The 13317-nt window shown below is 54.4% G+C and overlaps 2 protein-coding genes across 2 annotated transcripts; one reads left to right on the top strand and one right to left on the bottom strand.

The window, feature by feature from the left end:
• Positions 1-7864: 7864 nt before the first annotated feature.
• Positions 7865-10869, top strand: LOC127594413 (uncharacterized). The gene is given in 4 exon segments (XM_052056285.1): positions 7865-7914; positions 8609-8860; positions 9787-10460; positions 10463-10869. Coding segments are annotated over 4 exon segments (1383 nt in total).
• Positions 10870-11268: 399 nt separating this feature from the next.
• LOC127594412 (adenosine 5'-monophosphoramidase HINT1-like) lies at positions 11269-11634 on the bottom strand. Its single transcript, XM_052056284.1, has one exon. It carries the CDS (start codon positions 11632-11634, stop codon positions 11269-11271), a length of 366 nt encoding a protein of 121 aa, XP_051912244.1.
• Between the last annotated feature and the right edge of the window lie 1683 nt (positions 11635-13317).

The raw sequence follows: 13317 nt of genomic DNA, 5'->3' as shown, positions 1-13317 counted from the left end.
CACCAGGGACGGTGATGCATGGCCGGTCACTGCAGTCAGCCGGCTGGCAGGCCCTCGCCTAATCGCAGCTGGTGTTCATGGTTCTGGACGGATGCAAGAGAATGGACGAGCTATCCAAACAGACTCTTCGGCGATTGTCGGGCATCTTGCCCACACCCCTCTGAAACCCTTTCTGGTGGTGAACAAACTAGACAAGGTTGGCAACCCTCACAGGCTTGCTGACTTTGTGAAGGAGGCTGAGGCGGCCTGCAAGTTTGATGCCACGATCATGGTGTCATGCGAGACTGGCCATGGCATGGAATCTATCAAGGACAGGCTGGCAAGGCTGGCCACCCCTGAGGCCTGGGACTACAAGCCAGAGATGAACTCGACCGGCACAGCGGCTTAGCAGCTGGTACAACTTCTCGAAGAGGGCCTGATCACCCGCCTTCACAGAGACGTTCCTTATAAGCTAGAAATCGAGCTGTCAGGGTACTACCTTCGTCCAGTGACAACCTGCTCCAGCTGGACTACATAATCCGTGCCCCAACAGACGAGCTGACAGCGATGGTGCTAGGCGCAGGGGCCGAAACATCTAGCACTACACGGACCATATCCGCCGGCACTTCGCTAAGCGGGGGCAGTTGGTCGAAGTGAGGCTTGCTGTCCAGACTGGCAAGCGAAGCCTCAAGAAGCCGACCGAGCGAGTTCGCTACTACCAGGATGCCGAGGACAGCATGAGGCGTGAGCTGGACCGCAGGCGCAACCTCGAGAGGATGAAGATTGAGGCGAAGGTCAATTCCCTGAAATGATGATATCATGAGAACTGGCGGCATCCGTCCTGCTGCCTGCACTGGCACCAGCTGCGGGGACAACCCCCCCTGAAACACGCGGTCGAGTTCTCGAGCAGAAAGCCGATACTGATCAGAGCCAAGGCTGTCAGCAACCAGAAATAGAAGCCTTCAGCCCTCCTCATATTCAAATTGCAAATGCGGTTACCAAAGCAGGGACGACCAATGCTCTTTAAGTTAGAGCAGTAATTTCGTTGATTCGTTATTGGAATATTTAATATTTTATTGTATGATCTTGGGAATTATTATTTTTCATTTATATGTTAAATTTTAACAAAAGAACTTTATTGGCCCAGGATTTTGGTAATTTTAAGCATGGTGGACATATCCAGCCAGCAAAGCATACTGTAGCACCAGCTCATTGTTTGAGACACTCCATAAAAAAAGAACATTTTTAGACTATAAATCCTACCAACATGTTTAATTAATAATCAAAATGTTGCCTTGCGTCTTGCTATCGTTCTCAGGCGTGTCATGGGTGACACTCAACTTCAAGTGCGAGGTCGATGTGGACTTGGGACAGCACTCGGCCTCGTTCGACTTATCCCCGGGGGCCACCATTTATGGGGTCTACGGATAGTTTGATGCCAAGTATCAGATGGTCGGAGAGGAGGTGAATGTCTGGGGGTAGCTGTACTGGCCGCCTTCAACACCCTACATTCTGAAGGCTAATCAAACGGGCACGATCTACCTGTACCTTGAGACCTCAGAACAACCTTCAATCACCAACTTTGCCGTGGGGGACTTCACGAAGGGAGAAATCGATATATCGGTCGGGCCGGCTCCTCCCGAATTCCCAAAATATTACGTCTTGGTCGACATCTTGCGAGATGCGTTACCACTGACAGTCCTACCAATTTCATTTGAGGAGAACAAAAAATAGACTGTCTGGTACAAATCCCCCTCCACGTTCGACATCAAGCCACAAAGCTAATAGACCGTGCTCGGCAAGTTCGTCGGTACAGCCACCCCGATGACCTTCACCCTGACCGAAGAGACAACCGTTCAGGCTGTCAGTGTAGAATACACATACGAGGTGTTTGAGTTCGGGGTGCTGTAGATCTAAGTGGCAGTTAACTAGTCTCCAAAGCCGAGCTAGGGTCTGCCTGTCAAGATAATCGATAGTCATGGTGGGTAAACCTAGATCGATCTCTATTACATGTTCACTCTGGTTAGAGCCTGGCCGGCCGGAAAGTACACGCTCGTCCCTCAGAAGCATGAAGAACAAGCCTACCTCTACACGGCGGCCAACCAAACCTTTGAAGTCATGCCTGACGAAACCACCTCGCTCGTCATAGAATACACTGTGACAAAGCTGCCCTAGACCAAAATCTCAATCGTCGTACAAGGCATAACCGAAGAATCAGGGCCTTTGACGATCTACCTGTAACAAGTGCACGATTACCAATACTTCATGGTGGAAGAGGACCAAACCATCGAGGTGACAGTGGCCGAAGACGGGAAAAAGTACCACATCTCCACTTCGTATCTGCAGGAGCCGTACTGGGCGAGGGTGCTGCCTCGATCCATCACGGCGGACCAATCTGAAATCTCTGTGTATGTCACGGTCGGGAAGTCGAGTGGGGATGTCATTGCGGGCCACTGGAACAGCAACTTTTCGGCACTGCCCGAGTACGAATAATAGGGGCGCTCTCCCACCGACCCTGAGTACTATGGCCCTAGCATCAAGCCCTACACTCACGTGTTCTTTAACGCCCTGACTTTGACAGACATGCCCAACTTCGAAAACCCACCTTCGACAGACTGGAATGGCGAGTCCCTCTACGATCCGAATGGCACAGACATTCTCAAAGTGTTGACCACGGACGACCACCCCGACGAGAAGGAAAGGATTCAGGCACTTATCACTGCCACTCAATCCGAAGGTAAGAAGTTCATCTGGGCGGTCGGCAGTGCCTCTGATACCCAACAATTCGTGAAGAAGGAGCAGGTTGGCGATTTCGTGAAGGTGCTCCTAAAGCTGCTGGAATACAGTGACGGCGTCTTTCTTAACGAGTGGTACCTGACCGCCAACTTCGATGGATCCGCGAAAAACGACAAATCGGCAGTGCAGGTCCTAGCCGAGATCATCTGCGCCCTGCGCCACGAGATGGACGTGCTTGGCTACCACGACAAGTCCATCGAAGTAGGACTGTGGTTCAACGCCTACATGTACAGAAGCAGTTCCTACGGCTTCTCAGGCCTGAACAACGACGGTGAAGGTCTGTATCTGATCGACCACCTCCATTCTCAGTGCGGTGACATCAGCACCCTGGTCAACAAGGTTTACACCAGGCTCTACGACGTCGATGTGAGGCACCTGCCGAGCCAGCAGCCTTGGACCTACTATTCCATGTACTTAGTGATGTACACGTACCAGTTTGCCGCGTGGGACAGGTACTTGAACGCCATGGGCTTCAGGCCCGGCGGTCAGCGCAATGACGGAGTCTGGGAGGGCTTAGAAGTCGATAAGCAAGCTATCACGGACCTGAAGAATCTCGGAGGACTGTCTCTCTACGGGATAAACGAGCCTGCCTTCATAGACCTGTCGAACGAAACGGGCAAGAACGCCCACGACCTGGCTGAATTCGCCGCCAGCATCGTTCCCTTCCATTGATCCCCAGAATTATTATTGTTTATACAGAGTTGAATGGAATTCATCCTTGCGGCTAGTCGGTACTCGCGTGGCCACTATGAGGCAGCAGTGTCGGCCGCGGATGGCATGCTGGCCGCGCAGCCGAAGGATGAGGCGGTCTGGCAGCTGAAGTGCCAGGCGTTGACGAGGATGACGATCATTCGTGATCTGGATGCGGAGGAGGTCGAGCCTGAGACGCAGGTGCATAATCCGCTGGCTAGGCAGGGCACTTCTCTTGTCCAGGCTGGCAGTCGAGCGCAGGCGGTTAGCAGAGGTGGCATTCAACGCGTTGCCACGAATCGAGGGGCTACCCGAGACGGCTCCGCCTCTCGCATGGGCACGCGCATGCAAACCCGCAGCGGCCGGCAGCTACGCCTCGGGACAGCCTCCCTGGTGCAAAAGGGCGGCAAGTTCATCGATCCAAACAACCTCGACGTGAAACACTGGTCCAACAAAAAGAACCTCAGCAAGGGCCTGTTCAACTACCTGTACTACTGCGAGCAGAGCTACAGGAAGGCGCTGGAACTGGCGACTGTCCTGAGTGAGACTTCGGGGTGGTGGAAATTGTCGCAGGCGAGGTGTCTGTTCAAGCTGGGATTGTATAGGGAGTCGGTTGGCGAGTTGGTCCAGGCGGTCGAGCTGACCAGTGATGCCGAGGCCAGGATACTGCTGTCCAGGGCGTACCAGAAGCTCGACCAGCCTGACAAGGCCCTTTCCGTGCTGGAGGCGGGCTGACCCTGAAACCTTACTAAACCCTGTTCAAGCAGGAGCAAGCCCGCATCTGCAGCCAGCTCGGCAGACCGCTCGAAAGCATCGCCAAGTTCAAAGAGGTACTGACCTACGAAGTCTGCAACCTGGAGGCAGTCGCTTTCATTGCGGGCTATCATTTCGACAGCCAGCAGGCGGAGGTCAGCTATAAGCTGTTCTAGAGGCTGCAGCTGGTTGGGCTGAACTCTGCGGAGTTGACGAGTAACATGGCCCTGAGCGCCTTCTACGCAGGGCAGTATCAGCTGACCTCCTCCCTGTTCCAGTATGCACTGCTGCTGGCATCCGACCAGCCCACCAAGGCAGATATCTACTACAACATCTCTTGCGTGCTGCTGATGCAAGGCGACAAGTAAGCCGCAGAGCTGGCTCTCGAATTGGCCCTGGATTGCTGGGCGGGCCATCCTGAGGCCCGCAACAACCTGGCGGTGCTGAGATGGCAGGCGGGGAGGACTGACGAAGCTCTGGGAGAGTTGCGAGCAGGGGAGAAGGCCGAAGAATGCGTGGAAAGCGTTTTCAACAAAGCCGTGATGCTGCTCGCCAAGGGGTTATTCAAAGACAGCCGCAAGATGTCCGCCCGCCTGAAATAGCTCGGCTGGCAGGCCTAAAGCAAAGCTGTGGAGGCAGCCCTAGAAAAGGCCATTTCATTCTGAGTGCCCATAATAATTGCACTGTCATAAGAATTAATTGGTACTATTTAAATGGCTGACCTCATGGCAAAGGTGCTGATGCTGGGCGAGTAGGGGGTGGGCAAGACCAACCTGCTGCTGCGGTACTGTGAAAACATGTTCTACCCGAGTCATTTTGCTACCCTCGGAATCGACTTCAAGTTCAAGATGGTTGAGACATCTGCTAGGAGGGTGAGACTGCAGCTGTGGGATACTGCCGGGCAGGACCGGTTCACGGCCATCACGAGGGCTTACTATAAGGGTGCTACGGGGATCGTGCTGGTGTATTCGGTCACCTGTCGGGATTCTTTTGAGATGATGGCTGAGTGGCTGAGACAGATCCGTGAACATGCCGAGGAAGGGGTCGTGTTGGTCATCGTGGGTAATAAAATTGACTGTGAGGACAGGGTGGTCAGCGAGGAGGAGGGACGCCGGCTGGCTGAAAAGTACAAAGTTGATTTTTGGGAGGCCAGTGCGAAGACTGGCGAGCGAGTCAAGCAGGTATTCGAGGGGCTTGTGGATCAGATAGTTCAGAGCAGCCGCGCGAAGAAGGTGGAAGAGACCCCCACAAAAAGTAACACTCTAACTCTGCCCCAAAAAAGTGATCGCTGCAGATGCTGATATTAATGCAGTTAATATACGGCCCGAATGTGGTCAAAGCCGCTCTGATGGCCAACCGCAGACCCCTCTTCGAACTGCTCATCGCGAGTTCTAGTGCCAGGCTGCTGGCCCTGACCGAGCTGGCAGCCCCCCTCCGGCTGAAAACTTTTGAAGTCTCGAAAGCAGCGTTTTGACCAGCATGAGCTCACAAGGCTTTGCAGGTCGGAGCACCATCAGGGGGTGGCGTTGAGGTGTGGGGCGCTAGAGGAGGTGGAGTTCAGAGAGGTGTGGCAGCTGAAAAGGCAGAGAAGAGCGACCTGGGTCTACGCGAATCAAGTCTGTGATCCCAAAATCTGGGCACCATTGTAAGAGCAGCAGCCTTCATGGGGGCGAGCGGGCTACTCGTCGATCGAAAAGGAGGCTGCCCCATTACCACTACCGTCAGCAGAGTCAGCGCAGGCGCATCCTAAATCCTGCCGATCCTCACCGTCCCAAATTCGATGAGGAGCTGTTCTACGAACTCTCGAAGACCTTTACTTTGATCAGTACGGGCATCCCGAAAAGCCTGGGCAAGCCGGTAGTCAGGGTGGGGAGGTCACTCGCCGGGCTGAGGAGAATGTGGTGTTGGTGGTGGGGTCGGAGGGGAGAGGCGTGCAGCCGCATCTGGAGCGGAGATCGTAATACGCGGTGGTTGTTCCAGGAGGGGTTCGGAATATAGGCCTGGACAGTCTAAACGTGGGGGCAGCAGTCTCCGTGCTGCTATCCCACCTGATCAGTCCCCAGGACCTGCAGTGATTGTCCTAGCTTTAATGCTGCCTTAATTTTCAATTTTTGTAAATAAAATTCAGGTATCATATGAAGGCTGAAAAGGCGGGCTATGAGATTTTGAGGCAGGCGTTGGCGGCACCCGAGAGGCGCATGGAATTGGTTGGACGCCTGCAAGCTATGCTGCTATAGAACCCTGAGTTACGAGGATCTCTGTAGATCCAAGTCTCGGGCTAATCCAACCAACGTTTATCACAGCTACTGGCATAAACCACATCCGAGCTGGACAGCCTCAGCAAACTTTCTCTGCAGTTTTCGAGCAGCAAACTCCGAACTTTCTAAGAAATTGACAAGTGTAAAAGGCCTAGATTTTTTACCAAGAGTTATTTGGAGAGGTCGCTGTCTGGGATGGCTGGCTCCATCTCTGCGAGAGCTGGCAGGACAGTGTCTGCGGCGAAAGGAGCCAAGACTGACCGCCTCTATCACCCCTAAAATTGTTACTTGCTCTAATTGGCCCCAACCCAGCAACCCGACCGTGGCCTCCTCACCGCCTACCAGCAGACCATCCAGCGCCAGCACCATGAACTTAACATCCTGAAAGGCTGCAACATCCTGCTGGAGGCGAGGCTGCGAAAATGCAAGACAATGAATGCCTTCGCAAGATGGAGGGATGCGGGCAAGGCTGCCAGGTACATGAAATTGCAGTTCTTGAAGGTGGTAGGGAGAGCTGCTGTGGATCGAGAGCAGAGGCTGAGACGTGCTACCAGCAAGTTCGGGGACAACGCCTTGCTGATGATGCAAGCATAGCTGAAGGCAGGTACGGTCTTAGCCGAGGCTCTTGGTCACCTATTCAGACAAAAATCAGCAGCTGAATTACGGGCTGGCTTCAACGCATTGAAAACGCTGCTGAGGGTTTAAAAGGCAGCTGTCAGAATAGAGAGGAGGGTGAATATCATCTTGAAAGGACAGCTGAAAGATAGTCTAAAACTGATCAAAGCTAAATAGAGACAGCTGCCGGTTCTGGCCCTTGCCAGGCTACTAACGCAGCTCAAGCTCAACCGCCTCAAAAAACCATTTCAAAGCGTAATCTCACACCGCCGGAAAAACATGGCCCTTAAAAAGATCAGCAAGGCTTTGGGATTCACATGGCTTAAGAAATGCTATCTTGATCTTGCGAGGTTTGCGGCTTTGAGGCCCAGGATCGGCAGGCTTTGCTAATTGCTGTAGAATCAGGCGCTGAAGCAGGCCTTTTTTGTGACCAGGAATCATGGCCTCCGGAAGGCGGGGGAGTCGATCAGAGCTAGCAATCGAATCAAAGGAAGGATCGTTACCGCAGTGCTCAGCAACCTACGGCATGCCAATGCTAAAAGATACTTCTATCGGTGGGTGGTAAGACTGACGCCAACCCCCTGCTCAGACACCGCCACGCATTTCGCCCTTTATTCCAAAACCTCCCTAACAACACCATCTGGAGGATGAAGAGGTTGCTGTCCCCTAAAGAGCCATAGCCCATCCCTCAGCCTGTCCTTTAGCCGGAGCCCCTGCCGGAACCGTAGCCCAGGCCCAAGAAATACAGGGAGTATGTGATGCTGACACTGGCGATGATCGCCCGCAAGAACCGTGTGATGTTGCAGGAGACGCAGGCGGAATGGTATGAAGAGCATTGTTTGGGCAGGTCGGTCAAGCGAGAGGCGATTGTCAGGCAGCATGTCAACGCGGCGAGGATTTTCGGGATTTGGAGGAAAATGCGGTTTCTGGTAGACTGTTTTTGAAGAACTGTCTGTACAGCCTCGGTGCCATGAGGAAGGTGTACAGAAAGTGCTTGGCCCGCAGGCTCGCCACCTGGAGGACAGCCTCCATCAAGCTTCAAGCCTCCCTCAAATTTAAATTGCTCAAAATTTCAAACTTCTTATCCGCTCTACAGTCCTTCTTCAGCGGATATCAAGGGAAATCGCAGAGAGAACTGTTTGACATCTACCAGAATGCGCTTAGAAAGTGGCAGGCATTCAAATTGGTGATTTTGAAGGAGCGAGCAAGAGAGCATGAGATGCTAAAGGCTGGGGTAGCCCGGATCAAGGAGTTTGCAAGGAATAAGGAATAGAAAATTAGGAGGTTGTGTAAAGTGCTAGGAAAAGTGGTGGATCATAAAACGACATTTAAAATTATTAAGACTGTCTAGAAATTCGCTTTGCTAGGGTATCAAAAGCTAGAGACCAAGAAAAAAGCAGCTGCGAGGGTTGCCGCGATCGATATGGGGGGAAGATTGAAAAATCTGCTGAAAGAGGGGTTCACAAAGCTATACAAAATTATGGCGAAGCAACACGCCGCTACCTCCATCGTCACAGTCCTCCAACCGACCCTTCTTCACGCTTCACCAAAATATCAGCCGACAGCCTGCGCAACTTCCACTTCAAGCACGGAGCACAAGCCATCCCTCCAATCCACCTCATAGAGAGGCACTACATCAGCACCCTGAGATCGGGGTTCGAGGGGCTTCAAAGCAATCATTGCTGGATCGTCAAGACCTGGAGGAGAAGGATCGCGCTCAAGTTTGTAGAGCAGAGTCTGACGGGCCAGGCTGCGTTCTGGAGGTTGAGGTTTGCAGGGCATGCGTGATGGTTGTATCAGTCATTTTTTTGTGGAGATGTACTGGCCGTGCAATTTCGCCATCCTGCGTGCCACGGCATTGCTGTCCAGTCCTTCGGCATGCCTCTTCCATCTCGTTCCATCCCACCTAAACCCCAATCCTATAACGACCGCCTTCAGGCCCAGCTTCGTCAAACCGTCCATCTCTGCCTAGGTGACCATCTGAACATGACTGAGCATAATGCGGACGAGCTTGCAGCCGATGAAGTGGAAGGTATTGAGAAACAGCTATAAAGGGAGGGTGGAGAGTATGCCGAGGGCAGGAAGGAGATGATAGTTCAGAAGGTGGCGGGTGAGGTCAGTAGGCGGTAGGGCTGCCAGCTTGACTATCGAGTTATTCTTGATCGCAAGCACGCAGGCCACCCATCCCAGCTCCTCGCAAGTGAACAGTCCTTCCTTCTCAATCTCTTATGAGTCGTACCTTCCGAGTAACTCTGAGACGATCTGGATGCCGATGGTGTCCCCTTTGCGGACTGCTATGATCAGGTTCCACATGAGGCTGCGGGGGTCTCCGGTGAGGGTGGGTTGGCGGTCTCGGCCGCCCATCCGGACGAAGCATTATTCGGAAAGCGGGCTTCCTTCGAGGTGCGGGTAGGCGTCGGAGTAGAGACCGGCTTGGAAAAGTTGTTGGCCGATGGAGTGTTGGAGGAGGGTGGCCTGGGTCTGCGAATTGCGAAGCTTGAGCATCTCAAGCTAAGAAAGCTGCTGCCGTATACTCGCCTGGAGGGCCACCGAAAGCGCAGGGGCAGCAGGCTTGGCACTAATTAGCTTCATTATAATCAACCCATCCTCCACCCCCTCACCCCCCCAGCCACCCCAACGCCTATCCGTTAGCCGCCACCAGGCCGCTGTAAATAAAAGTGAGAATTTCCGATAGATATAAAATGATACAAAAGAAGATAGACAAGTACGTGATCTTCGTCAGCGAGAGGCTCGGGAAGGGGTCCTTCGCGGAGGTGTTCAAGGGCAAGCTGGCGGAGGGCAGCCAGGTGTTCGCTATCAAGGTCATTGAGAAGAAGCTGCTCAAGCAGGATGAGTACCTTCGTTACGCCCTCTTCAACGAAATCAGTATCATGAAGAAGGTCAAGAGCGAGAACATCGTCCACTTGGAGGAGGTGCTCGAGACCTCCAACAACTACTACATCATCCAGGAGTACTGCGATGGCGGGGAGTTGCGCACCCTGCTCAAGAAGCACGGCAGGTTTTATGAGAAGGAGGCTCGGGAGATGCTCAGGCACATTCTGGCGGGGTTCCAGCCTCTGCTCAAGTTCGGGATCATCCACCGCGACCTCAAGCCCGAGAACATTCTCATCCACCAAGATGTGCTCAAGATTGCAGATTTCGGGTTCGCCAAGAACCTGCACAACTTCAAAAACCAGATGCTCACCTCTGCAGTCGGCACCCCGCTGTACATGTCCCCTCAGATCCTCCGCGAGGAGTCGTACACTTCAAAAAGTGATGTCTGGTCGATCGGCCTGATCCTCTGCGAGCTGCTGCACGGGGTGCATCCTTACCTCGCCCGCTCCGAGAAGGAACTTCTGAAGAAGATCGAGGCAGGGCGCCGGCGCTGGACCCGACCCTAAGCGAGGCGTGTAAGGGGTTCATCCTGGGCTGCCTGCGCCCTCGCTAGGAAGAGCGGTTTTCCTGGGACCAGGTGTACCGACACCCCTTCGTCTCGTAGTTCTTCAAAGCCTACATCGAGGAGGAGAACAAGCTGGAGGACCGGGCGCAGTTCATCATCAACAAGCTGCGGGTGAAGGTGCTGGAGAACAACCTGGACTTGGAGGAGCTGTTCAAGTTCATCGACAGCAGCAAGGACGGCACGCTGTCCAAGAAGGAGCTGTACAAGCTGCTGATGAGCATCGACCGGGGCATCACCAAGGACGAGGTCGTCTACATCTTCAACAAGTTTGACAACGACGGCAACGGGTCCATCGAGTTCGAGGAGTTCCGGGAGTGATGATCGCCAACGACATCCGCATGAAGCCGTTGCAGGGCAAGCCCGCCAGCGAGGAGGAGGGCAAGGCGCTCGAGGCCATCCAGAAGATCAAGCAGTCCATCGCGGTGCTGGGGCTCGAGTTGCATGAGTTCTTTGGAAAGTTCGGCAAGCACAACAAGGAGGAGATGGGCCTCGAGGAGTTCAGCACGATGCTGCGGCTGATCAGCAAGGACCTCAAGGACAGCGAGGTGGAGATCGCCTTCCAGAAGTTCGACGTGAACGGGGACCGGAGGGTGTCCTTCGAGGAGTTCAAGAGCCTGCTGTACAAGATCTCCGGGAAGGCGCAGATCCACGACCAGGAGTTCAAGGAGCAGCTCGAGGCCGCGCTTAAGTCCCTCTGACCAGCAGCATTCGAATGGGTCAACCTGGCGGCCAGCACTGCTTGCGACCCCCCACCACGTGCAGGTGTAGGTGGTCGATTGTCTGCCCTCCGTCCTCTCCCACGTTGATAACCACTCGGTATCCTTCCAGCCCCTGCGCCTTGGCTGTCTTGGCAGCCACTCCCAGTAGGTGTCCCAGCAGGGGATGGTCGCCCTCCTCGGCGGTGCTGAGGCGGGCGATTTTCTTCCGAGGGTAGACCAGCAGGTGCACAGGGCTGACTGGGCTGATATCGTGGATCACCTGGCACTGCTCGTCCTCGTAGACCACGCGGGCCGGCAGCTCTCCCTTGCTGATCTTTTCGAACACCGAGCACCGCCGCAGCAGAGTGCTCGTCAGCCGCAACATTATAATGCTTGCCCGGGCAGTCACTGCCCGCAGGGTTTCATTGTCAGCAAGGCCGGACCGCACCCACCCCGAGTACGAGGGGCATCTGATCGTTAGATAGCAAGAACGCAGATAAAGGGAGGCCCGTTTGCTGAGCAAGAAAAAACGGGCCGAGACGGATTAGTAAAAATTATTGAGACTGCTGACCAAGCAGGAAGAGGTCCAGTAGGTTATACAGGCGGAAAGCAGGGAGATTGTCATTCAAAGGAGAGTGAAGTCTGCTCCCAGGCCCAGGCCGGTGCTCGCAAGGCCGGTCTACCCTAGACTGCAGCCGCACTAGCAACAGGCCTTGGAGTGGAGGATGCCGGTTTGCTATGCCAGCCAGGCCAACTCATTCCCAACAAAAAAATGGCAGCCTTACAAACAGCTCTATCATTCAAAACAGGAAGTGGTCAAGGCACCCGTGAAAGCCCGTATGACCTGGACGGCCACCCCAAACCATGGCAGAAGGGTGGGCCTGCTCGAGCAACTCGAGAGAATACAGGAGGGGGTTGGCAGGCCCCGCTGCAGTGATAATTTCGAATGAAGGGTGGCGGTATCATTGGCCTTGCTTGCGCCAGGTGGACTGGGAGCAGCTTATGCCGCTCTCGATTTTCATGGAGGGTTATTGCTCGACCACTTCGTGGCAGATTTTTGCACCGAAGAACGTGCCGTCTACTTTCGCCGCATTTCGACGAGTTTGCGACCGTCTGGGATCAGCTCGATCACCTTGGTCATCCTCTCGCCGGGGGCCAGCTCGGCTAGTTCCCAGCTGCCAGCCCCATCAAGCCGATGCAGTTCGACTCCGGAGGGCCAGGCGACTTTACCACTATTGGCGACAGTCAGGTACCAGCTATAAGGCTGGCCTTTGCAGATCACCGGCCTGTTGTCAGCCTCCACCACGGCCAGTTTCAGTTCCTTGGCAGATGGCCGAGGCTTTTATTTCACGAGCCGCACCTCGAACTTGAGCGGGTACTCGATCGGAAACGAAAGCGGACGTTAAGTATACCAGAAAGACATGGCGAAGGGCTACAGGTCAGGATAGATCTGCAGGACGATGCGCCTAGCCTACTGCGCGTCGGCAGGGGCCTCCGCCAGGCGATGCGTCCTCCCGAGCACCGTGAACTTGACAGCAGGCATAATTCTTTATTATAAATGTCCACTCGCCCTAATTCAAAGCAGTTTATCGACCGTGCAAACACCGATAGGAACCTGAGGGCGCAGCTGGAGGAGGCCAGAAGGGCTGTCTGCGAGATGGCGGTAGAGGCCAAGCATGCGCTCAGGCTGGCTGAAATGGCCAAGGAGGAGATCGCTGACCTGTAGCAGGCGATGCTGCGGATGGAGCGATAACATAGCGAAAGGGAGGGCAGACTAAAAAGGTAGTTGGAGCAGGCGGTCGCGGGAAGGCAGGCCGCAGAATCCGCCTATCAGAGGCTGCTTCAAGAACTGGTGGAGAGAGAGGCGTTCACTTTCGAGTCGAGTAGTGGCGAGTCGACCGGCAAGTTCGATTAGCCTTCATAACCTCATTATGAGCTGATGCAGTCAACAAGCAAAGGGGTTGGGGTTGGGGTTGGGGTTGGGGTTGGGGTTGGGGTTGGGGTTGGGGTTGGGGTTGGGGTTGGGGTTGGGGTTGGGGTTGGGGTTGGGGTTGGGGTTGGGGTTGGG

This window comes from Hippocampus zosterae, unplaced genomic scaffold (assembly GCF_025434085.1).
Source record: "Hippocampus zosterae strain Florida unplaced genomic scaffold, ASM2543408v3 HiC_scaffold_115, whole genome shotgun sequence".
Taxonomy (NCBI): Eukaryota; Metazoa; Chordata; class Actinopteri; order Syngnathiformes; family Syngnathidae; genus Hippocampus; species Hippocampus zosterae.
This window is presented reverse-complemented; position numbering and strand designations above follow the sequence as displayed.

Excerpts from the sequence above, each read along its gene's own strand:
- LOC127594412 (XM_052056284.1), bottom strand. The coding sequence starts at position 11,634 with ATGTTGCGGCTGACGAGCACTCTGCTGCGGCGGTGCTCGGTGTTCGAA.